General features: G+C 43.5%; 1 protein-coding gene and 1 long non-coding RNA gene across 6 annotated transcripts in view; one reads left to right on the top strand and one right to left on the bottom strand.

The window, feature by feature from the left end:
• Positions 1-26514, bottom strand: part of WHRN (whirlin) — a 123624-nt gene that overhangs the window by 47194 nt on the left and 49916 nt on the right. For all 5 annotated transcript variants that reach the window (XM_083485805.1, XM_083485803.1, XM_083485801.1 and 2 more), the window contains one exon: positions 25275-25400. In XM_083485805.1, the coding sequence (XP_083341931.1) occupies positions 25275-25400 (126 nt within the window). The remainder of the gene's footprint in view (positions 1-25274; positions 25401-26514) is intronic.
• LOC310698664 overlaps positions 1-26514 on the top strand; it is a 207943-nt gene that overhangs the window by 28512 nt on the left and 152917 nt on the right. The window lies entirely within an intron of this gene.

The raw sequence follows: 26514 nt of genomic DNA on the forward strand, positions 1-26514 counted from the left end.
TTGGTGTAGACAATACTGAGCTAGATAGACCAATGGTCTGACTCAGTATTATTGGCAGGCATCTGCTTTGCATGCAGAAGGTTCCAGGTCCAATCCCCATTTCTAGATAAGCCTGGGGGAAACTTCTGCCTAAAACTCTGCCAGCCAGTGTAGACAGAAATGAGCTAGATGGACCAATGGTTTTCACTCAGTATAAGGCCATTTCCTGCGTTCTTAAATCTGTTGGAGGCTTTCAGTAGCTCTCTTTGAAACCTCCTTCACTGCCTCCTTATGTCTTGCAATCTGCACCTCAAGCGAAAACAAGTTCTCTTTGCCAGGATTGATAGTCCTGCTGCCTGGCTTGGACTACCAGCCTCAACATTCCTCTGTAGCTCTTCCCAAATTAAAATGGCTTAATGCTTCCATTGCCAAGGCTGTGGTGCTTCTGCAGCAGTCGGAGAGATGCCACTTGGAGGCTACGAGGCCTTCTGTGGTCCAAGCTGCCTCTCCTGGCCACAGAGATGGTTAGTGCTTATTTATTTATTTTGCCTGCAAGGAGAAGAGCTTCGGACTGTGATATCCACTTGGAGGGTAGTCCTGAGAAGCTTAATCTTCTGGTAGTCAGCGATGGCTGATGTTCATGGGGACCAGAAGGTGGAAAGCATGGAGATCCACAGTAGGTGGAGCCAGAGTCAGTGACAGGCAGATCCAGAACCAATGAGAGATGGAGTCAGTTAATTCTAGCTTTGTCCCAATCCTTCTCCCTCCTGAGTTCTACAAAGGGCAACAGTGAGACTTGGGGCTTGTCCAAGCTTTGTTCTGTCTGGTTTTCCACATGTCTCATGCTTTCTAGGCATGGTTCCAAGAGATTTTGCCTTTGCCCTGCCACTTACACCAGGAAAACACTCACTTTACTGCTGTCACAGAAACCCTGATAGCTGTTTGTTCTGATTTAGCACTAAACTGTGGGTTTTCCTGGGTGAAAGCAGTGGGGCAAACAGAAGTGGATGAGCCATAAGGAGAAGGAGGAAGCTGATAAGCAGGGACATCTACTAAGTGAGAAAGCAGGTAGTGTGTCTTAGCTGAGACCAGGCTGAAGCTCGTGAGGCTGTGTCTTATTTGCCCTAGTGGACCAACCCCCACTAATCATTGTATTTTGTTATCACCAGGCAGAAGGGCTTGTGGTGCTTGTAAGAAGGCAGGCAGGTGGGGAGAAGTTGAAGGCACATTCAGACTTGTGGAATATTGCATTAGTTTTCACTACTGCAATGCTAGTATATCTATCCCATTTCCTAACACTCGCTCGACCAACTACATTGTTTCTTTGGCACCCCTGTGGGGCTCAGGAGCCCTGTTATGTCACTCCTTGCCTGCAGAGCTGGCAGCCTCTCACCCTTTTTTGGAACACCCTCCCTTGTGGAGTGCTCCCTCAGCCTCCTCTCCTCTCCCCTCTCCTTGGGAGTCCTTCAGACAGGTGCTCTGAGCTGCTCCTCCTGCGCCAAAGAGAGGTGCCTTCTTACACTGCCCCACAGGAGCCTGGGAAGCACTGCCTGGCCAGCCCCAGAGGCACCATTCGCCTGCAGGGCTCGTAGCCAGGGGGGCTGCTGCAACAAACAACTGTTCAAGCCTTTTGGAAGCAGAGACATCAGAGGGCATCAGAGAAGGGAAGGGGAAAAAAGTGTATCAGAGGCCAGAGTTTCCCACGGCACCCCTGACTATTATTCAAGGCACCCCAGGGTGCCATGGCACACTGGTTGAAAACCATTGCATTATGGAACTGTGGCTTTATGATCAATAAACTGGCTTATCACACTAAATTTCATTCACACCAGTTGGCACAGCATGACACAGGAACTAACATCACTGGACAGCATCACTACTCCCCCATCCTTTCCACAAATCCCTGCTTCTTTTCTCCCATGATCCTGCTATGAAAACTACAGGGACGAACTGTAAACAGGCATTGGTGTGCAGTGAGTGAACTAGGGGACTAGGCTAGTCCCCTAAATGTTCCCTTGGCACTTCCTTCTCAAAGCCCAGGAAGCTTCTACCCGACATAGGGAAGGAGGTGCGGTGCTCATGCGTACAACGTCTGGACATTGCAACATCACATTCACATCACTCCTCCAATTGACCTTGCAAGCTGGCGCCTCTGGCCCTTACTAATCTACAAAAAAATTCACTGTACACCACTGACACCTCCAGTATATTCCGCTAGATTTCCAGAAGTGGCTTTGACATAATGTGAAAGCTCAAATATAATTCTCTGGTGGTCCTTTGGAGAATTCTTCTCGCTCCCTCTCAAATGGAAACAAGGTTTTCAGACTGCAGTGAGTTCACACAGCCAAATCAGAGAGGCAGGTTGGGCTTTGATTAGACTCCAGTGGAAGTCCAGAACAGCACAGTCACTGTCTCAATAAAGCTGCTGACACAATTCGTGGCTCTCCAGCGGCTTGCAGTAACAGCCCACTGCTTTCTCCCGCCTCCAGCCTACATTCGGGGGCCTTGTGCATCGCTACTGCCTCTCGATGCAATTTGACCTCCAACTCAAACTGCACATTAAGTGGATTTCTCTGATTGTTCCACTTTTCTGTGTGGTTTTTTTTTAACCATAGAAACCTTGAACAGGCTGAGTTTGAGGAAAAATTAGGGTGAGTGAGTGGGAGGGAGGAAGCCTGCTTAACTCTTTCACCACCTTTTGCAGCTCATGGTCTGCTTTTTTCACTACCATGGCCTGATATTTTCACTACCACCTGCCTCTGGTTGGTGAAACAGAAATTTGGAGAGGGTGCTTTTGAGCTGCAAGATGGCAAGGGGGGAGAGTTTAAACCACCCTTCTCATCATCCAGTCTCTAATTTTGCTCTGATAACAATGTGTTACAGGTTGATTTGGGAAAACCAAAATAGAAAAGAATCACAGCACTCCACTTAACCTGTAGTTTAAACCTGTGAGTTGTGTCTACAGACAGAACTTTTGAATGAGAGCTACCTGTGACTCCTGTCTATGACGGCCAACCAACATCTTAAGTTACTTAAAATGCAGTGACTCAACTCATAGATGCCATTGACCCATACTTCTGTCCAGACTATACTAGGGCAGCCACTGCAGTTGGGAGCTGAGCTTTGCTCCTATCACGAACTGGCTGGACACAGAGGAATGGTGGGAGACACCAGTTGGGGAGCCCCCAAGGGAAGAAGGCTTAGAGCCCGGGGATTGGTGGTGGAATGATGATGAGTGGTTAGCTGAAGAGGTGATGGGGTTTAGTAAGCAGGGAGAATCTGTGACAGAGAGAAGTCCCAAACTGGAAGCAGAGGCAGGAGCTGGAGAGGAGGGAGGCCAAAAGACAGAGATAAGTCAGGCTGGTGAAGAAGCCAGAGGGTCTCCCCCTCCTGCTGTGACATACTTCCCTCCCCACTGGTCTCTGAGGACCATGAGATGTATGAAGCAGAAGGAGAAAAGAGAGGCACACCGGCATAGTCTCAGATTGCTTGGGAATGATCCGGGGGAGGAGGAGACTTAGTCTAGGAAGGCAGGGAGTTTCAGTCTCCACAACTGCTTCACAGGGGCAAGACCTACCAAGAAGAGTTGCTATGCTTATTACACCTTGCACTCCTGAGCAGACCTTGTTTCTTCTAATGAAGAGTAAACTTCACTTACTCAGTGTGATTTAGTGCTGGCTTGCTCCTGACACCTCCTACTCAAAAGTGGCAGTGCTCTGGAACTTCTGAGGAGCTCTTACAAGCTCCTGGGGGACCCTGGCAGTGCCCAGCTTGGCTGAGTGCTGATGCCAGGTCTGCTGGCCACCACAGTATATTGTGGAAGGGAGTTCTCAAAGTTCATTCTCTATCACATTCAGCTCTTCTTCTTTGCATCTCTTGAATCTCCTTGTTTCATCACTGAATGCTCCAAACTTTTAACATTATTATGAAAAAGGAAAGGGGGGCACGACCCAAAGAATCTATCTCCATTTTCTTTGTGTCATGTTTTATTTATTCCCTTGTGATACACACAGAGAGGAAAAACAAAGATGCAAATGTTCTTTGAGAGGCCTGGCTCTTGGCAGAGTAACATACTGGACAAGAAAGAGGAGGGATTGGATTTAATTCTCATTATTCATTCAGATCACAATGCTTGGCTTGATTTTTTTTTTTGTTTTGTTTTGTTTCTTGGTTCTGAATTTAGAGGAATGGAAGATGGAGCAGACACATGGGCAGACACAGCTGCCCTCCTAGATCAAGTAAAACAATAGAAATACGCATTGGTTCTGCCCCCCTAACAAAAGTTCTGTCCCCTAACAAAATCCTGGCTATGGCCATGAGCAGACAGCAGGCAAATTTCTGCAAGGGCTCCCAGGCATAACGACTCTGGCATCCCTCTTAACATCACAACAGCTCCTAAATGCCCTTTGATAATCTTCCCGCTTCTCTATCGAAGGCAACACATTGAGCTCAAAGACCTCTTGCTGTTTGTCACAGGCTTCTTTTGTTCAAGGAGAGGAGTGACAGCCCAAACCTTTCAGCCTCCTCTACTCTTTTCCTCAGTCAATTGGACCATAAATCATCTGCCAAAGCTGAGCAAGAGCCAGTCTATCATTGCAGGGGACAGGAGTCAGGCTGCCATTTCAAAACAAACCAAGTTTGGATTTGCAAAGAGAGAAAGACGGCTCATCCATACTTCCACTTGACCCTCTGTTTTCCTCCTGGGAAAACTTGCTACTTATCACTGAATTGAAACAAACGTCAAACAGTTTTTCTGCAGATTGATTTTGTTCTGATTCAGCGGCAATTCAGTGTTTTTTTTCCCCTGGGGAAAATGGCTGAACAAATGAAGAACCACTCAGACCCATACCTAGAAAGCATCAGACAAGCAGAAAGCCTCTTGGACTCATGCTTCCTAGGCATGAGTCAAGTGGAAGTGTGGAGAAGCCCAGAGCAAGAAAGGCTAAACTCCATCCCTCTGTTTTCCTCTCCTCCCAGCAATGTTATATAGAAGTGGGGTCCTACAACAAAATTATTGGGATGACTAGGTCCATTACCTGTTCAAAAGCTTTTGTGTCCTCTAGAGACATAATCAGCTGCCTTAAACTGAGGCAGATTGCTAGTCCATATAGCTCAATATTTTCTGCACTGGGTGGCAGCATTTCTCCAGGATTTCAAGCAGGAAGCCTCTCTCAGCCCTTCCTGGAGATGCTGGGAATCAAACCTAGGACCTTCTGAGTGTGAAGCAGATGATTTACCACTGGTGTGGAAATGTGGAGAAATGTGAATTTAAGATAGGAAAAATGAGAAGCTGAGTGTAATTGGATTTGCACTCTGGACTTTAAGAAGGCTGATTTCAAAAAGCCTAAGGAGCCACTGGGTGAGATCCCATGGTCAGAAATACTCAAATACTGTAGAAGGGAGTCCAAGATGGATGGAGTTTCTTATTTAAGGCTGAAATGCAGACAATTCTAACAAAAAAGAAAAGTAGGAGGCATCTAAAGAAATCAGTGTGGCTACATAAGGAGCTTACCGATGAGCTGGGATTTAGGAAGGCCATGTATAACTAATGGAAGAAAGGAGAAATAAGAAAGGAGGAGTATACATGAGTAGCCAACAGGTGCAAGGAGAAGGTCAGGTGGGCCAAACAATAAAAAAAGGTTTCTTCAGCTATGTTCGAAGAAAGAGGACGAACAAGCAAGTAGTATATTATCTGCATGGAGAAGACAGAGAAATGCTATTGGGTGACAGAGAGAAAGCAGAACTGCTCAACACCTACTTTGCCTCTGTCTTCATTCAAAAGAAAAGCATTGCCCAATCTGGTGATAACTTAATAACTGATATAAGGAGGGAGCTGCAGGTCAAGATAGGAAAAGAGGTGGTAGGGGAACACCTAGCTAGTTTAAATGAATTCAAATCTCCAGGCTGGAGGCCAGTCTTCTGGACACCGATACTATGAAAAGTCCTTAAACAGATAATTAAACAGTCAGTTTGTGAGCACTCAAAAAAGGATCCTGTGATTACTAAGACTCAGCATGGGTTTCTCAAAAACAAGTTATGCCAGATAGATCTCATTTCTTTTTTTGATGGAATTACAAGCACGGTGGATCAGGGGAATGCTGCGGACATAGTGTATCTTGAATTCAGTAATGCTTTTGACAAAGTCCCCCATGTTATTCTTGTGGAGAAGTTAGTTAAATATAGGCTGGACCAGGTAACTGTTAGGAAGATTTGCAACTGGTTGACTGAACGAACCCAAAGAGTGCTCACTAATGGCTCATCAAATTTGCAGATGACACCAAACTGGGAGTGGTAGCCAATGCCACAGAAGACAGAATCAGGATTCAATATGACCTTAACAGATTGGAAAACTGGGCCCAAGTTAACACAATGAATTTCAGTAGGGACAAATGTCTAGTTCTACACTTAGGCAGGAAGACCCAGCTACACAAATATGATGGGAGACACCCGGATCACCAATAGTACGTGTGAAAAGGATCTAGGAGTCTTGTAGACCACAAGCTTAACAAGACTCAATAGTGCGATGCAGCAGCAAAAAAAAGCTGATGCTATTCTAGGCTGTATCAACAGAAGTCTAGTGTCAATCAAAGACAATAATAGTCCCACTCTATTCTGCCTTGGTCAGACCACACTTGGAATACTGCGTCCAGTTCTGGGCACCAAAATTTAAGAAGAATATTGACAGGCTGGAATGTGTGCAGAGGATGGTGACCAAGATGATCAAGGATCTGGGAACCAAGCCTTACGAGGAATGGTTGAGGGAATTGGGTATGTTTAGTCTGAGGAAGAGGAGACAGAGAGGAGATATGATAGCCATCTTCAAATATCTTAAGGGCTGTCACATGGAAGATGGAGAAAGCTTGTTTCTTTCTGCTCAAGAGGGTAGGACCCAAATCAATGGATTCAAGTTACAAGAAAGAGATTCCAACTAAATATCAGGAAGAATCTTCTGACAGTAAGACCTGTTTGAAAGAGGAGGAGACTCCCACGAGAGGTGCTGGAATCTCCTTCCTTGGAGATTTTAAAGCAAAGGTTGGATGACCATCTGTAAGGGATTCTTTAGGTCAGATTCCTTCATAGCAGGGGGTTGGACTAGATGACCCTTGGGTTTCCTTACATTTCTACGATTCTATGACAGATTTTCCCATCCCAACTAGCTTGTGATTCTATTTATTAAGTTCTCTTCCTCTTCCTCCTTCTCCTCCAGTTTTCCCAATATGACATTGCTCGCTTCCAGCCTCTGTTTTGAGGCTCTACTAAATTCTGTGCATATTCCCATTCCTTCACTCATCATTTCTTATTTCATTCTTGGCTTATAAATAACATCCTTGCTATAAAAATGTCTCCATATTAGCCACAGGCTCCAGTATTAAAAGAAGAGTGGGGGAACGTACCGTGATATATCTTATTTAATGCTTTGATTTTTGAGCGGAACGATCTGTTACTTTAAATAACTCTGCTTTTAAGGATTAGATGCTTGGTGGGATTTTTATTTGTTTACAGTGTCCCACAATCCACTTGAAAAGATTAGACACTCCATACTTTTTTTATCTTCATTTCACCTCATCCGTCATGTTTTCCTTGATGCACAACTTTAAAGGTCATTCCGCAGATTCTTCTTGAGCTTTTATCAACCTGCCAAGCAGCTCAAAGAGGTGATTGAGTCTACAATGCTATATTCATTTTCTTGGGGTGTATGTGTTAATTTAATGGGAATTTAATTTAATTTAATTATTTAATTTAATTTAATGGTACTTACTTTTGAGTGTGCATGTACAGTGTCCCATGAAGCTATGTGGGCATCATCAGTTATTCATGAAAGGTGAAAAATAGCCTTCAGAAACCAGTTGAGAACACAAGAGAACTCAATTAAAGCTAAGGCCCATCTACTCTCACAGTGGCCAATCAGACGCCTCTGAGAGCAGGACCTGAGTGTAAGAGCACCATCGCCACCAGTGATTCTGAACCGTTATTCAAACCGTTATACTGCCTACAACAGTAGATGGAGAACAGAGCTGTTCTAGCTAGTAGCCCTCCCTGAATTGTCTAATCCCCTCTTAAAAGTCATTTAAGTTGTTGGCAATTACTCCTTCTTATGTGAGCAAATTCAAGCCAATGTCAGTCAGTGTACATCAGGGATAGCCAATGTGGCCACCTTCCAGCACCCATGGGTTAAGCTGCTGATCTGATCAACATCAATGCCAATGCATTAACTCAATCAAGGTTCGATTTTGTCCCCCAGCAAGCATGGTCAATGGTCAGGGATAAGCAGAGGGGTAGCCCAACAACATCTGAAGGGTGCAATGTTGTCTAGCCATGGTGTAAACAATGCTGGGCCAGATGAGCCAGTGCTTTGACTGGGTATAAGACAATTTCCTATGTTCCTGTACTATACCTATTTCATATACTCCAAGCTTACAGCTGTAAGCTGTATGTACTCAAGTACAAGAAAGAAGACTCCAACTAAACATTAAAAGCTGCTTGACAGTGGAATGGACTACCTCAGAAGGTGGTAAGTTCTCCTTCTTTGGTGGTTTTTATTTTTTATTTTTTAAATTTTTTATTAATTTTACAAAATTTTAAGAACAAACAAACACTTAAGAAGACATACAAACACGTATAGTTTCATAATGTTTTTCATAAACCTCTTTTCTGAGACTCCCCCATACCCCCCCCTTTCTGCATCCCAATGTCCATAGTTTTATAGCAACTCCCAATTGTTACTTTCCAACCTCTGTCATCTTAATTATCTCTATGATCTAACCTTATATCACTGTATCCCTTTGTTCCTGGAAACCATAACACTCTAACATTCATCAAGTTTATAATAGTCCTTAAGATAACTTTTAAATTTTCTCCATTCTTCTTCCACCGTCTCTTTTCCTTGGTCACGGATTCTGCCTGTCATCTCAGCCAGTGTCATATAGTCCATCACTTTCATCTGCCATTCTTCCAGAGTGGGTAGATCTTGTGTCTTCCAATACTTTGCGATGAGTATTCTTGCTGCTGTTGTAGCATACATAAAAAAAGTTCTATCCCTCTTTGACACCAGTTGGCCGACAATGCCCAAGAGAAAGGCCTCTGGTTTTTTAAAGAAAGTACTCTTAAGTACCTTTTTCATTTCATTATAGATCATTTCCCAGAAAGCCTTAATCTTCGGGCATGTCCACCAAAGGTGATAGAAGGTACCTTCAGTCTCTTTACATTTCCAACATTTGTTATCGGGCAAATGATAAATTTTTGCCAGCTTGACTGGGGTCATGTACCACCTATAAACCATTTTCATAATGTTTTCCTTTAAGGCATTACATGCCGTGAATTTAATACCGGTGTTCCATAACCATTCCCAGTCAGCTGACATAATGTTATGGCCCACATCCTGTGCCCACTTAATCATAGCCGATTTGACTGTTTCATCCTGTGTATTCCATTTCAACAACAAGTTATACATTCTTGATAAATTCTTAGTATTGGGTTCTAACAGTTCAGTCTCTAGTTTTGATTTTTCCACCTGAAAGCCAATTTTCCTGTCCTGTTTGAAAAACTCCATTATTTGATGATATTGAAACCAATTTTGTACTTTATGTTTCAATTTCTCATGACTTTGTAATTTCAACTTATCTCCATCCTGTTCCAAAATTTCCCAATACTTCGGCCATCCGACCTCCATATTGAGTTTCTTCACTGCTTTAGCCTCCACTGGTGACACCCATCTAGGGGTTTTGTTTTCCAACAGATCTTTATATCTTATCCAAACATTAAACAATGCTTTTCTAACAATGTGATTTTTAAAGGCACTATGCAGCTTGATTTTGTCATACCATAGATATGCATGCCAGCCGAAAGCATTGTTAAAACCTTCCAGATCCAAAATGTCTGTGTTCTCGAGGAGCATCCATTCTTTCAGCCAGCAAAAAGCTGCTGCCTCATAGTACAATTTTAAGTCCGGCAGGGCAAAACCCCCTCTTTCTTTAGCATCTGTTAATATTTTAAATTTGATTCTGGGCTTTTTGCCCTGCCAGACAAATTTCGAAATATCTTTCTGCCACCTCTTAAAACATTCCATCTTGTCAAGAATCTGCAAGGTCTGAAACAAAAATAACATTCTAGGCAATACATTCATTTTAATCACTGCAATTCGGCCTAACATTGACAATTTCAAATTTGACCATATTTCTAGATCTTTTTTGATCTCTGACCAACATTTTTCATAATTATCCTTATACAAATTCACATTTCTAGATGTCAAATAAACCCCTAGGTATTTCACCTTCTTGACCACCGTCAACCCTGTCTCCTCTTGGAATTTCTCCTTTTCCATATCTGTTAAATTTTTTCCTAAAACTTTGGTTTTTTGTTTATTCAACTTAAATCCAGCTACCTGGCCAAACTGTTGGATTATTTCTAGAACCTTTTTCGTACTAGTGTTTGGCTCTTGCAAAGTCAATACTAGGTCATCTGCAAATGCTTTTAACTTATAATGTTTAGCTCCGACCTGCACTCCTTTAACCTGCTGGTCATTCCTAATCATATTCAGCAACACCTCCAGAACTGAAATGAAGAGTAATGGGGAAATTGGGCACCCCTGTCGTGTTCCTTTTTCTATCTTAAGTTCCTCAGTTATCACATTATTTACAATCAATTTAGCTTTTTGTTCAGAATATATTGCAGCCATACCATTCTCAAAACCTTGTCCTACCCCCATCCCATGAAGATTCTTTGTCATAAAGCTCCAAGAAATATTGTCAAAGGCTTTCTCCGCGTCCACAAAAATCAGTACTGCTTTAGTATTTATATTCACCTCTAGCTTTTCCAAAATATCTATTATATTCCTTACATTGTCTGCTAGGTGTCTTTTTGGGAGAAAGCCTGCTTGGTTCTTGTGAATCTTTTCCATCAGCACTTTTTTAAATCTTTTTGCCAAAATGTCTGCAAAAATTTTGTAATCCACATTAAGTAGTGATATTGGGCGGTAGTTCTTCAGTTGAGTCTTTTCAGTCTCTGTCTTTGGTATGAGTGAAATATATGCCTCTTTCCACGATTCAGGTGCCTTTTTTCCCTCAAGAATCTCATTACAGACTTCTTTTAGTGGTTGAGTCAACCATTCCTTCAACGATTTGTAGTATCTAGAAGTCAGTCCATCTGGTCCTGGAGATTTGCCCAGTTGCATATTCTGAATGGCAGCCTCTATCTCTTGTTCTGTTATTCTCTGGTTCAAATCCATCTTACTTTGATGAGAGATTTTTTGTAATCCATATTTATCAAGGAATTTGTCTATATCTTCTTCATTTTGCGGGCCTTGGGTATAAAGTTTTTTAAAATAACTCAAAAAGCAATTTCTAATTTCATTAGGTTTAGATATATTCTTTCCATCCACTTCTAGACTTGTAACTGTATTTAATTTCTGCCTTTTCTTCAATTGCCATGCCAGAAGTTTGCCACATTTATTTGCTGATTCAAATGTCTTTTGTTTCATTTGCTTTATCTTCCATTCAATCTCTTGGTTCATCAATTCCATATATTGTGTTTGATATAACTTAATCTCTCTTAAGATCTCCTGGGACTTTGGTTTTACTCTTAATTTTTTCTCTCCTTCCTTTATCTTTTCCAAAATCTTTTCTTTTTTCTCATTTTGTTTTTTCCTCTTTATTGAGTTTTGTTGAATCAAGAAACCTCGCATCACCGCTTTGCTTGCGTCCCAGATCACTCTTTTCTCCACATCAGCCCTCAAATTTATTTCAAAATAGTCTTTTAAAGTTTTTTGGGCCTTCATAAGAATCTCCTTATCTCGAAAGAGGGTGTCATTCATTCTCCATCTAAATTGACCAGTTGTTGTAAGTTTCATTTCCATCTTCACAGCGTTATGGTCGGAGCAAGTTTTTGGGCAGATTTCTACCTTCTTAATCTTTGGAGCCATGCCACTAGTAATCCAAATTTGATCAATTCTGGTCCAGGTCATCATTGCTTGGGAGAAAAAGGTTCCCTCTCTCTCCAGAGGGTTCCTTGTTCTCCATATATCTATCAAGTCCATGTTTTCCGTCATTTCAAAAAAGGTCTTAGGAAGTCTCCCTTCCTTGGTAACTGTTAGTCTTTGTGCCTTGTCCATGTTAGTGGAGACCACCCCGTTCATGTCTCCCATAATTATCATATTGTAATCCAAGTAGTCCGTCAGAGTTTCATGAAGTCTCTTGAAGAAGTCAGATTTACCTTCATTTGGTGCGTAGATTCCAACAACCAAAAATTTTTCTCCTTGTACTTGTATCTCCACTGCCAAATATCTCCCTTGTTCATCTTTAAATATCATTTTTGGGGCCCATTTCTCTTTTGCATATATCACAACTCCTCTTTTTTTTACTTTGTCTGATGAGATAAATTCTTGTCCTAGTCTTTTGTTTGTAAGTAATTTCCTGTGAGCTCTAGTTATGTGGGTTTCTTGTAGACATATCAAGTCCAATTGTTCTCTGTTCAAGATGTGAAAAACTTGTCTTCTCTTCAGAGGCCCATTGAGCCCATTACAATTCCAACTAAGGAATTGCAGAGCCATTTTGTTATTTCTCTGACACTCCTCCAACAGCTCCAAGTTGTTGCTCTTCCTCTGATGGTGGTGGTTTGTGTCCAAGCGAGAGATTCAGAATGTCTAGTGCTCTCCTCTGTTCTGCAATTGGGTCCACAGTCCCCTTCTGCAGGTCCTCTTGATTTCTTCCCAAAAATTTATCTTTGTCTTGAATAGTCTTTATTTTCACCTTCTTTCCCTTGTAATCAAAAGACAGTCCCTGTGGGAATTCCCACCTGAAGCGGATGGAGTTTTTCTTTAACAAAAGAGCCAAGTCCTTATAAAAGTTTCTCAAATCCAAGATATATTTTGGAATGTCTTTAAAGATCTGTGCAGCTGAGTTTCCAATTTGCAGGGCCTTTTCAAAGTGTAGTCCTAATATTTTGTCTCTTTCTTCCTTAGATCTAAGTGTAATCAGGCAGTCTCTCGGGGTCTTTCTGTCCTGCTTTTTGCCCAGTCTAAAGGCTGTTGTAATTTTAAATTCGTCTTCCTCCAGATCCCAGCAATCAGCAAACTCCTGTGTTAAAAACTCCGCAAGGTTGTCACTTTCGTTCTCTGGAATCAGTCTCAATTTCAAATTTCTCTCTTTTCTCTGTAATTCCCACAGAGCCAAAGTTGCGTCGTGCTCATGGACCTTCTTGGCAATCGGTTCTAAATTCTCTTGTGTCTCTCCAGCGATAGCTCTCGCTTCTTCAGCAATTTTACGTGTAATAGAATTTTCCTCAACCAATTTGTTTATAGATTCTGTATTCTGGTCTAGTCTTGCTGATATTTCTGTTAATTTTTGTGTATTTTCTGAAGTCTGTTTTGTCAGAGACTCCAGGGATTGATTTATCTTGAGCAGGGCTTCTGTCACGGCTTCCATTGAGACAGCTGTCACTTTTTCTTGTCCTGTTGTTCCTGCAAGTCTGGCAGTTACGCCTGTGATTGAGCCTCTTTTCTTTAGTTGTTGTTGTTGCTGCAGCTGGTGCTGTTGTTGTTGTTTGGTCTTGGCTCTTGTGACTATCTCTTCTTGTGAGCCACTCATGTCAAGGTCGTTTCCCACGGGAGCTGTTCCCCACTGGAAAATTCCACTGTCTTAGGCAGTGCCAACCTTTGCCTTACCCTCTAGGGGGAGCAAATCAAAATGGCCAAATATAAAATGTCCAAATACAAAGGCAAAGAGAATGTCCAAGTACGTAGGAAAGGGAGAAAGAGAAAAAATAAAGCAAGTGTAGCTGGAGGCTTGTAGCTGCAAATTGCCACAATTTCCCAGTAGATACTTTCTCAGCTTGCTCTGATGTACTGTATCCAGGCAATGCAGAAACTTTGTATCACAGTGTAACTTTCACAGGGAAAAGTCAGTTCAGTGTCCTATTGTCCTAAAAGGCAGACCGTTTCATGCTCTTAAACAGCTGAGGCAGCAGGGGATTTTTCTTTTAAATAAATTATGCAGTTGCCAAAGTCTCTCTTGCCTCCCCTCTGCCCTGCTAGCTAGAGGGGAGATCTAAAGTCCAAATGTCAGGTTTGATTAAATACAAGCAAAGTCTTTAACGGATGCAGCTTTACAGTTCCGTTGCTTTCACTTTCATGCAGTCGGGGGGCGGCAGACTTCCTTGATTTTGACCTCCCCGCTTTCAACCAAATCTCCAAATTTTAGTTCCAAATAAAAGTTCCGTTTTACTCACGGGTTTTTTCTGTCCGTAATTTACAGGAAGGAATCGGCGCTCTCCACTAATAGCGACGCGGCTTCACCCTGCGGGCTGGGTAGCGATTCTCAGCACCGCGCTCCCCCGATGTCGTTCCAGAGCCTTTAAAAAGGCTCTTTCTGCGGTAAAGGGGGGGCGCTTTTGGTGCCCACCGAATCTCCTCATTCACAGGCTTCCGCGCCTGTGATTTTAGGGGTCCCCCGCTTGCCGTAGCGGGACAGACCCGAACTCGCAGGGCAGTCCTTCTCCGGAGCTCGGAAAAAGGACCGCCATTAGCGCTGGCGCCGACCGGAAGCTCTCTTTGGTGGTTTTTAAACAGAGGTTGGGTGACCATTTCCCAGGGATTCTTTAGCTAGGATTCCTGCCTTGCTGCAGGGGGGAGTGGATGAGATGACCATTGGGGTTCCTTCCAACTCTACAGTTCTAGGATTCTAAGTACATATTAGGATATTTGAATGATCAGGGGTGGAACACGTGGTTGGTTGGCGAGCTCTGGGCTGGAGAAAGCAGAAGGCATAACACATTTAGAAAAGGGTTTCACATTCAAAGAGCTTGAGAAAATACTTCCACAGGCATTTCTTCACTGGAAGAGCCTCTTCAGCATGGCTTTCATTTTTGCAATCTGTGGCCCAGTTGCCCAAAGTGATGAATGCATGAGAGGGAAGGGGAGGAGGAAGGGGAAGGAGAGAACTTCCAGTGCTTTGAGGCATGTAATAAAAACAGCATTGCTATTGGCAACCGCTAATGTACACCTTTGAAAGACCACTTCAGTTGATAGAAACAGTTCATGGCCACCAGATAATATGAATTTTATGACCGTATTTTGCAGGACTGATTCTCTGGATTGTAAAATGGTGTAATGCAGCCATAAGGCAGCCGTGAACACCAGGTGCTGAAAATCCCATCAGGGTTGGTTCCAAGGTCTGCCCCTACCCCCAGTATTGCAGGTTTCCACAGCAATAGCTTCCTAGCACTGCTTTCTGGAGCTGGCTCTCCAGGTGTCAGGGACTGGGCAGAGGAGGAATGGTGGAGACAGCCTCCCCATCCTGACCCTTCCAGGGAGGGGGAAGAGAAAGACAGTGTAGATTTACAACAGGTGTTTGCGGGAGGTCGCAGCTCAGAGGCAGATGAGGAGAAAAGCTGGGAAATGCAGTCGTACCTCTGTTTACATAGCCCTCTGGTTACGTAAACTTCAGGATGCACGCATGGAAAACTCGGAAGTATTTCACTGGGTTTTGCCATGCAGGCATGCACAGAAGCGGTCTGCACATGTGCAGAAGCGGTCTGCACATGTGCAGAAGTGGTCCTCAGGTTGCAGAACCTGAGGATCAGACCGCACCTCCGGAACGGATCCTGTCAGCAACTGGAGGTACCACTGTAATGGGAAAGGAGTAGCAGGCAAAGTCAGAGCAGCAGCTGCCTGACGCAAGGAGCTCAAAGACAGAGGGCACATAGCAGCACTCATAGAAGTGATGAATGAGGAAGTGGGAGAGACGAAGGTGGGGGTTTTCACATGGGACAGTGCCATTATCCAAGAGGCTGGGTTCTATAGCCTCTCTCTGTAAAGCTTGAAATAAAAAAGGACTGTTATAAGCTTTTCCTTGTCTTTATACTTTCCTGGGCAACCAGCAGCCGCTGACAGCACCCTGACATCAGGTGGGAATTGAACAACTGCAATGTAATGCTGCCAACCCACAACCCAGACACTATCTCCAGGAAGATACAATGGTTGATGCTGCAGGTTGGTGATCAAAGCAGTTTCTCTGCCAAAATGGGGTCTAAATCCTGATGGGAAAGGATTCAGAAAAACCAACGTCATTCAAGACTGCCAGCTCCAGATCACCTGGTCCAGAACATTGCCCAGGAAGGGAAAACATGGCATCAATCTATACAAATTGGGCTATTATATGCAAAATTTGTGGAAATTGGTGTCCTCTTTTTTTGGGGGGGGGGGTGATATGTAATTAACCACCATATTAGTAGGCCTGGATCACATAAGCAAAAAGGTTATTTAAGAGGAATAAACCAGATGAGGTGTAGTGTTGGGAGAAAAGAAATGATTCGGCCTGCATTTCAAATGCGAATCTACCTAATTTGTGTTTCTAAAACAATATGAAACACAGCCATCCTTCAACATCCGCAGTTCCCAAAATTTTGCAATTCTCCAGCCAAGTGAAATACACAAAAAAGCATCAACCAGGGCAAAGTGTGCAAGAAAAAAATGCACATTAGTGAAAAATAATACCATGCATTTTATTAAGGAAAATATATGTATATTAGGCAAAACTGCATGCAAATATTTGCATATTAGATGAATCACTACTAAATCCAGTGCTTTCCCCCCCACCCTTTTAAAATGTTTAGGGGTACTCTCATTTTGGCTGCTCCCCCTCGCCCCCTTCCTCCCCCCCCAACCCCCAGACGAGGGACTCAAAGTGGCAGCGGCAGCAACGCTGAGAGGACAAGAAGGCCCACGGCAGGTTCAGCTTGAGCGAGGAGGGGCGAGCACTCACTGGCTGGCTCTAGCCTGGCAAGTGGAGGAGGAAGAGCAGCGCCGTCACCCCCACTGCAGCCGCCCCAGACTCCCCTCTTGGGGCACCGGCATGGAGAATGACAGAGCTCCAGTCAGCACTGCTACTGTAGAGACAGCTGGCATGTCAGTCCGTCAGTCCGTCAGGGCAACACAAAATGTTTAGGGGTATGCATACCCCTATGTCCCCCCAGAAAAAAAGCACTGACTAAAAAAATCACTGACTGATTTTCACGAGGACTTCTTTAAAAAAATAGATAAATAAATTGCAATCTAATGTTGAAATGTGAAGAAGTGGGGAAAGGAGAAATGGAGAGAAATAAAAAATCGACAGATTTGTCCATCCCTCATGACAACAGAAAAACATAAGAAGAACCTGGCTGCTGTATGAGGTCAATTGCCCACCTACTTCTCACACTGGCCAACCAACTGGCCTGTGGGAAAGCAGCAGGCAGATTTTTTTAATTTAGCTGTAACGACTTGGGTAGGATGGACGGGAAGGGACTCAAGATTGGGCCTGCTCTTGGCACCAAGCTTGATGATCCCTCCTACTCTCTGGCTTGTTTTTCACTCCTGACTTGCTCTTTTGGAGGATGGGGCTGTTGACAGATACTGTCTACAATGTTCTACCTTCACTGTCAGATGAGGTATGCCTCTGAATGCCAATTACTGGTTATCACAGGTGGGCAGACTGCTGTTGCACTCCTGTCCAGCTTCCTAGAGGCATCTGATTGGCCACTGTGAGAACAGGAAGCTGGACTAGATGGGCCACTGACCCAAAACCCAGCACGGCTCTTTATAGTGTTTTTATGCTCTCTTTGGTCCTGACTCCTGGATTTCCCCCACAACTTTTGGCTCCTGGCTCACCACAGACTGCTACCCATGGCAGAACCATGACCAGATTGGACCCATTACATAAGGGCGCCAGGGAGATAAGACACAGGAGCAGGCACAAAGACAGACACCATACTGCTGTTGCCTCTGCTTCCGAACAGCTGATTACCAGCTTCCTAATGATGATGAAGTCCCAAGAGAAGGCTCCACAAATAATTACCCAAATCTCTCTCTTTCCTCTCACATAGCATCGACATATCGGCAGCTGGCACAGGCGATCAAAGGAATCTTTGAATTAAATGGGTAACGATCAGACATCTTAAGGGCCTCATCAAAGCAGCAAGCAATCCATTTTGGAGTACTTTGCCCTGCTTCTAAAACAAGGCAATTCCAGATAAGTATTTTTCACAGCAGCGGTAAAATGATGGTGGTCAGGAAAAAGGCAAGGGGAAATCCCATGGAAGAATTTTATTGCAATGCTGTCCGCCGCCCCTTGTGTCTCAAGTATTACATTGCTGGCGACAGCCACAAAAGAACTGCTTAAGGACAAAGAAAGAAAGAGGGAGCCCCACCCCTGAGAAAACACTGAAGAATTTATCCACCCCTTAAAGCAGGCATCCCCAACCTTCAGCCCTCCAGATGTTTTGGACTACAGTTCCCATCATCCCTGACCACTGGTCATGTTAGCTAGGGATCATGGGAGTTGTAGTCCAAAACATCTGGTGGGCTGCAGGTTGGGGATTCCTGCCTTAAAGAAGGCAATGAAATGCTTTTTCCCCCTGCCCCAATTTCTTTCCCCACAAAGCGCGTGAATTTTGTGATTCCCACAAGACGTAGTGATGGCTATCAAGCTGGATGGGTTTAAAAGCAGATGAGATAAATATAAGGGAGGAGAAAGCAATCAGTGGCTGGTAGCTATGATGGTTGTGCTCTGCCTCCATTGTTAGAAGGCAGCAATGCTTCTGAATATCAGTTGCTGGGAATTGCAGGTTGGGAGAAACTCCCCACAGGCATTTGGCTGGCTACTATGAGAAGAGGATGTTGAACTAGATGGCATTTGGCATGATCCAGCACAGGATCAGCACAGGATTTTAGAATCCTAGAATTGTAGTGTTGGCAGGTACCCCCAAGAGACATCTTCCCCAACCCCCTGAAATGCTCTCCTCGTGCTTTTGATGCAATTTTCTCACAGCTTAGTTCAAAACAAACAAGGCAGCTATGCAGTCTTGTTGGTCATACACACACACACACACACCTGGGATCCTCATTAGATTTGGATTGCTGGGTGCCAGATCTGCACCAGATTACAACTCCATGCTCTGGAGTGACATTAACCAGTGTGCAATGTCATAAAATGCCTCGTGGTGATTAATAATGCACCATTGAGCCAGCCTGTGCGGTGCCACCTTGGTTTCTAATGATCTGCTCATACCCTGTGATCCACTTTCATTCAGAAAGGGAACACCTCTGTGCAGCTGTTTCCATCATACTTCCCTAAGGCCCAAAGGCATGCAGGCCTGTCAGGAGGGAGGGGATATATTAAGAGCTCAGTCTGCAATTGCTTCTGGATTGTCACATTGTGGGAGGGATTCAGTTGCATACCAGCAAATTTAGATTTGCACAATTAAAGCAATCAGAGTGATCTTATGCTCTTTTTCAATGAACACACTTTTGAAAAACTGGACCTTTTTCAGTAAGGAAAGTGACAGGGAAATTGACTAGAAAGTGTGAGATAGGGAGGGGGGCAGAAAACCAGTTCAATTTGCATTTAAAGGTGAACATACCCAATTTTGCTTCCTAAAAGATTATGCAAAACTAAACACAGCCATCATTTAAATTTCGCACCTCTCCACGTCTTGCAAAGCGGTTCTCTGGCAATGTAGTACGTACAAAAATTGATTTACTAGGATAAAGTGTGATACAAAAAATGCATCTCATTTGCTTAGCTAGAACGTGTTCTTGAACTCTGACGTTTTTTGCTTGCCAGAATGGAGGATAGAGGTGTGTGAGTGCGCGCATCTACTGTATAAAGGTAAAATTCACATCCATTGCTCTGTCCATCACAAGTATGTGGCCCCTTGAATGTTGCCCAGAAGGGAATATGGCTCATTGTACTAGAAGAATGTTGCTGTTGACCATCACAGACAAAATTAGGCCTTTGTTTGTGTGAAGTGATGGTGGATGCCAAGAATGCTGGTTACCACCCAAAGTGGCAGCTGAGGTCATGCTCTTGAACACGCCAGATATGAAGGAGTTTTCCAGCAGAGGAAATGAATGTGGAACATATTCCTGTATGGGCAAAACCCCCATACGTATCACAATGGAGGACAGCATAGAAGACAATCCAGAAGAAGCAGCTCCAATGCCCAAAGCAACCGTAACATTTGCCTAGCAAACAAAAACAGCACATCCTAAATATCCTGTAGGCAGAAAGTGGAAGTGTGAAAAGAAAAAGAAAAGCATATCACAGGAATTAGGCTGGGAGGATGGCCTCTAATTATCTCTTCCTTTTGGAAATGGAGATGAAAGGACAGATGGGGCGATAATGATACGTATTATGGTCAGCTGAAGTTATAAAATAGCTTGTTCACAGAAGGTTGTATTTGCACCAAGCCTGCAGTTATTGTTTTATGACTCTTGCTTGAGCATTATGGTGCCTGCATCTAATAGTTTGGCATTTTATGAAAATGCAAAGGGGGGAAAAACCAGAGATCTGAGTGAATTGGGAAGAAAATAAGCAATTTCCTCCCAGGCAGCTGAAGGAGTATGGAGGTCAGATAGCTGCTGCAAGGAAGAAGAAAAACCCCCAGAAAATCATTGGTAAAAAGGATATCTCACCACCCACTTCAACCTAGGTCAGTGGCGTAGCGTGGGGGGCGCGGGGGGGGGGGCCGGCCGCACCGGGCACAACATCTGGGGGTTAGGGTTAGGGGGCGCAAATTACTTGCCTTGCCCCGGGTGCTGACAACTCACGCTACGCCACTGACCTAGGTTCCCTACTTTTTCTCCCAATAATCAAATTTGGAATTATGATAAATGGAGCACAGGATACAGCTTCCTATTTCCGGTAGGCCAGGAATGGGGTCATTCCTAACACTGTGGGAGAGAGACAGATGGAGATAATCAGATAATGATGGGGGAATTTCATTATCTGCATTCCTCTTTGGTTGGAAGAGGAACAAGGCTCTCATTCGCAGTTTGCCCAGTGCTTTTCCTCCCTATGGAAACATGCAGATGGGAACAGATATACCCCCTCCTTTAAGTCATTTTCATACTATTTACTTCCAAGCTCGATGTGTAAGCTCTTTCGTGACGAAACGTCCGAGCATTGAACCACTGGTATATCACAAGCGGACTCTTTATTACTGCTTTTGAAATTGTTTAAGATAAACCCTATTTTGGAAAGAAACTACCTTTTATGGACATTTATTGTTTGTTTACAGATAGTTGCCTTGGTGATATTATCTTGTATCAATCACTTTTAAGTTCAAACTGAATCCAATTTCTCCCTCATCCCTGCAAAGTGAGCTTGTTTGAATTTAAGGAAGAAGCATTGCAGTGATGCAACATTGGGAAGAAAGTAGGGGCGAACAAATGCCCCCATTACCATTCCTTCTATTTTTGATGCTCAAGTGGTAGTTGCCATTGCATACATAAACAAAACAGTTGCACCCATCCAAAAGAAAATGGTATCAATAGACTTGAGGGAAACTCCTGAGGGTTTGCAAAAGTATCACAAATACTGGAGCAACTCAGTCAGATGGATGTGGTACAAGTAGTGATGAAGAAGAAAAGGAAGAGCCTGTTAATGTTGCAATGTTGTAACCTACTCTGGGATCATGTGGTGGTGTGGTTGTGTGTCTAAAATATACATTTATAAATGAATACAGCACAATGAGGACTAAGAATGCTTAGTTGCTATGGAATGCTGATGGGGTGAGAGTTGGGAAGGATTAAAAAACATGTTGAAGGAGCAGTGGAACAGAGAGTCCTAGAAAACATACCCTCCAACATTTCTCCAATAAAAATAGGGACGTCCCATTCCATAATGATAATGCCCTACATATCTTACCCCACTCTGGGCAGCTTCCAACATATATAAAAACATAAACATTAAACATTAAAAAAAACCCTTCCCTATACAGGATTCCCTTTAGACAGCTCAGGGGTTGGATAACTCCATACCCTCCAACATTTCTCTAATGAAAATAGGGACATCCTAAGGAAAAGTGGGACTTTCCGGGATCAAATCAGAAACTAGGATGGCTTCTCTAAATCAGGGGTGTCCCTGGAAAATAGGGACACTTGGAGGGGCTAAGAAAAGGGCATGGCTGACTGGACCACCAAACAGAAGTACTTCACATAGTAGTGTTTTGTTACAGGACACCTTATTACATTCTGTTATTCTTGGAAGAGAAATAACTCAGTGGTAGAGAATCTACTTTGCATGTAAAAGATTCCACGTTCAATCACTGACATCTCCAGGGAAGACTACTGGGAGAAAAAGTCATGTCTAAAACTCGGGCGAGTCACTGCCAGGAACTGCAGAAAGTACTGAGTTAGACTGATCAATGATCTGACTTAATACAAGGCAACCTTCTATGTTAGTACTGTACATGGATAGTATTCCATGACTTGTCTGAATTTGGAGGTCAGTGGTACAGAATCTACTTACATACAGAGGATCCTAAATTCAATTCCTGACATCTCCAGGTAGCGTTGTGAAAGACTCCCTGTCTTAACAACTCCCCCCGCCCCGCAAAAGCTGCTGCCAGTCAGTGTAGACAATACTGAGTCAGATGGTGTGATAGCCTCCTTTTTTGGGTTTGCTCTGTTGTGTATTTTGCTTCTTCTGAATTCCCATTTAACTAGAAGAATGAATTGCTCTTCCTTCCTTCCTTCCTTCCTTCCTTCCTTCCTTCCTTCCTTCCTTCCTTCCTTCTCCTTCAGTTTATCTTTTGTCCCATCCCTTTGTCAGAATAGGTGTGCACTGACAAAACATTGCAAAAAAAGAAAACTAAAGAAATGATGTGATTTTACCTATGTTAGAATCAGGGTCCTTTTTGTATGGTGTGTTACTAATGGGCACATGCTCTCATGCACAGAAAGAATCTTGATATGACTGCATGCCTGCCTACCCCATGCCTATGTACCTATGACAGCATCAAAGTCATTTTTGTGCAGTGCTTTAGAAATAGGCATATGCTCACATGCACATGAGTTAAACACTGCACAGAGAGAAGCTGAATGGGAAGACACCCAAGGTTTCATTTTTTGTAAAGGTAAAGGGACCCCTGACCATTAGGTCCAGTAGTGGACGACTCTGGGGTTGCGGCGCTCATCTCACTTTACTTGCCAAGGGAACCGGCGTACAGCTTCCGGGTCATGTGGCCAGCATGACTAAGCCGCTTCTGGCAAACCAGAGCAGCGCACGGAAACGCCGTTTACCTTCCCGCCGGAGTGGTACCTATTTATCTACTTGCACTTTGATGTGCTTTCGAACTGCTAGGTTGGCAGGAGCAGGGACCGAGCAACGGGAGCTCACCCCATTGCGGGGATTCGAACCGCTGACCTTCTGATCAAAAAGACCTAGGCTCTGTGGTTTAACCCACATTGCCAATAATATAAACAGAGGGAAAAGACACTGATGGACTCTGAAAGAATCGAAAACTGTGGCCAAGTGGACAATGCAGTGTTTCTTGCAAAATGCTACCCATGATAAAGAAAACATATTCACACAACGCCCCCATGCTAAATTACAAAAATGTACACGAAAGCATATTTGAAATGCACTGATGTGGCCGTCAATGTTTATGCAAGATACCTTGCCAAACGGATTAGTGCAGGAGGCATGGTTTGTTTCCATGCCACTGCAAAACATACCTGCCAGCTGCTTATGAATATGCAGCAGCCAATCCCTGCAGCAGGACTGTTGGGCTTTATTTATGCTTTACTGATTGATTGATTTATAGTGTGTGTGTGTGTGTGTGTGTGTGTGCGCGCGCGCGCGCATATATATATATTGCTCCTATTTCTCGAAAGAGACTCCATAAGACTAACAAACAGTAATAGAAAGAAAAGAAAGCAAACACAGTTCTTTAACTCTCCCAGTGCATTCAGATACATTTAACAATATCCTACCTGTTTAACAAATCCCAGCAGCTCAAAAGTACTATAACACTGAGCCAACTAAAGGCCTTTTTATAGAGCCAAGTCTTCACTGGCCACAAGAAGCAATACACTGATGGGGTGTGATGGTCCACAAGACAAAAGGTTGTATGCCAATTGACAGCAGCCTCACCTCTCTAGGTGGAAGGATTTGGAGCAAGGACCTAGATGATAACTGGAGCGTGTGGAGAGGAATGCACCAAAGGATGTACAAAGCTCCCAAGCCTTTGAGGACTTTAAAGGTTAAGGTAAAGGTAAAATGTAAGGTGAAGGACCCCTGGACGGTTAAGTCAAATCAAACTTGACTATGGATTATGGCTTTCATCTCCACTTTCAGGCTGAGGGAGACAGTGTTTGTCCACAGACAGCTTTCCGGGTCATGTGCCCAGCATGACTAAACTGATTCTGGCATAACGGGACACTGTGACGAGTACCAGAGCACATGGAAATGCCGTTTACCTTCCCGCTGCAGCGGTACCTATTTATGTACTCACGCTGTAAGCTTTTGAACTGCTAGGTTGATAGGAGCTGGAACAGAGCAATGGGAGCTCACCCTGTTGCACTGACTCGAACTGCCAACCTTCTGATCCGCAAGGGCAAAAGGCTCAGTGGCTCAGACTACAGCACCACCTGCTCCTTGTTTTTTTTACCTAAAGGTTAAGGCCAACATCCTGAATTGACTTGAACTGATCAGTGGGTGTCAGACTGATTTCCCACTGCAAAAGTGTTGCAGAATCTTTCTGTCTACTAAAATAATACTAGTTGCTGGAATCTAAGAACTGTTTTGCTGTCCGGTATTTCATGAGAAGAGTTTGCTACTTAAAGAAGTGGGGGAGGGAAATACTCCTTTGGTTTATAGATATCAAATCAATGGCCTATAATGATGTCGGCTAAGGGAGCTGGGCATGTTTAGCCTGGAGAAGAGGAGGTTAAGGGGTGATATGATAGCCATGTTCAAATATATAAAAGGATGTCACATAGAGGAGGGAGAAAAGTTGTTTTCTGCTGCTCCAGAGAAGCGGACACGGAGCAATGGATCCAAACTACAAGAAAGAAGATTCCACCTAAACATTAGGAAGAACTTCCTGACAGTAAGAGGTGTTCGACAGTGGAATTTGCTGCCAAGGAGTGTGGTGGAGTCTCCTACTTTGGAGGTCTTTAAGCAGAGGCTTGACAACCATATGTCAGGAGTGCTCTGATGGTGTTTCCTGCTTGGCAGGGGGTTGGACTCGATGGCCCTTGTGGTCTCTTCCAACTCTATGATTCTATGATTCTATGATTCTATGATTCTATGATTCTATGATTCTATGATTCTATGATTCTATGATTCTATGATTCTATGAATGATGTCATGAAGGGAATACATGAAGCTGCCCTAGTAGAATACATTTTATCTAGCTCAGTATTGACTCCACCGGCACTGACTCTTCAGAGTTGTGGACCATTTGCTCAGGGCCAGTGGTTTGGTTTCCCATTCTTGAGGTTTCCCATGAGATATGCACTTTTAACCAGCTGCACTCACCTTCAAGCCAGTGCTTTCTGCTTCAGAGCCCTTGTCCACACCTGTGATGTAAATCCCAAGAGCATATTCGGCTCCTCCTCGGATCATGAGGCCAAGTGATCGTCCTTCATTCAAGACCAGATTCACCTGTGCCAAGGAAATAATGATGAGTTTTGGAGCTCTGTAGGCACACACAGAAGGTTGCGTCCAACAACTACTCTGAGCAGATACATTGGATTTAATAAAGATGGCAAGCTTAAGTCCACTCACTCCAGTTGGTCTACTCTGAGTAGAACTTAATTGGCTACAACCCATAGTTGTTGATATAGATGTGACCTGGACCCAGCTCTCTATTTTACTCAGTACCCAGGATTTTGTATAATATCTTGTATGGGCAAACAAGAATAAGAGATGGCTGTGACTACAGGGTTGCGAAGGTGGGGACTCAGAACTAACAGAACACCATGTCTATTCAGAAGTCAAACTGAATTTGATGGGGCTTACTGCTAAGTACATGGGGTTAGGATTCTATCCAATTTTAGTCCTGCTCAGAGTAGACTCATTGAAATTGATAGGCATGACTAACTTAGGTTCATTAATTTCAATAGCTCAACTCTGAATAGGACTTAGTTGGATGCAACCAGTGCTTTTTTCTGGGGGGACACAGGGATACGCATACCCCTAAACATTTTGTGAATCTTTGTACTTTTGTTCATTTACTGTATTTATTTTCCCCGATTTGAACTATAAAATGGTGATTTTCTTGAGTCAAAATGAGAGTACCCCTAAACATTTTTATTTTTAAAAAAGAAAAAAAAAGCACTGGATGCAACCCAATGTTATTTAAATACTTAAGTGTAGATGCTACTAATTTTTTTCAAAGCCTATCAGCTGATATTAATGTACATGAGTAAGTGAGGTCCATTAATTTATATAAGTCTACTCCGAGTGCAGCTTAGTTGAATACCAGCCTAATACACTGCTTTGCAGTCCCATGATTCCTTGTTTCATATATGGCCACCCAGCCACTTTGAGCTTTGGAACTTGCACTGTTGTAAGTGCCACATGATACTCATTCCACATCAATCTTTTAGTGCGGCACCACCCACGCTTTGGTGCTCCCTGCCTATGGATATCAGGCAGGCATCTTTATGGCAATCTTTTTGGTGCCTTAAAGTTTGAAAGAAAGAGAAATGAAAATTGACAGATTTGCCCATCCCTAAAGGAGAACCAGGTAAATCAGTGCTTATTGGATTTACTC

Source organism: Podarcis liolepis, assembly GCF_965112155.1.
Source record: "Podarcis liolepis genome assembly, chromosome: Z".
NCBI lineage: Eukaryota > Metazoa > Chordata > Lepidosauria > Squamata > Lacertidae > Podarcis > Podarcis liolepis.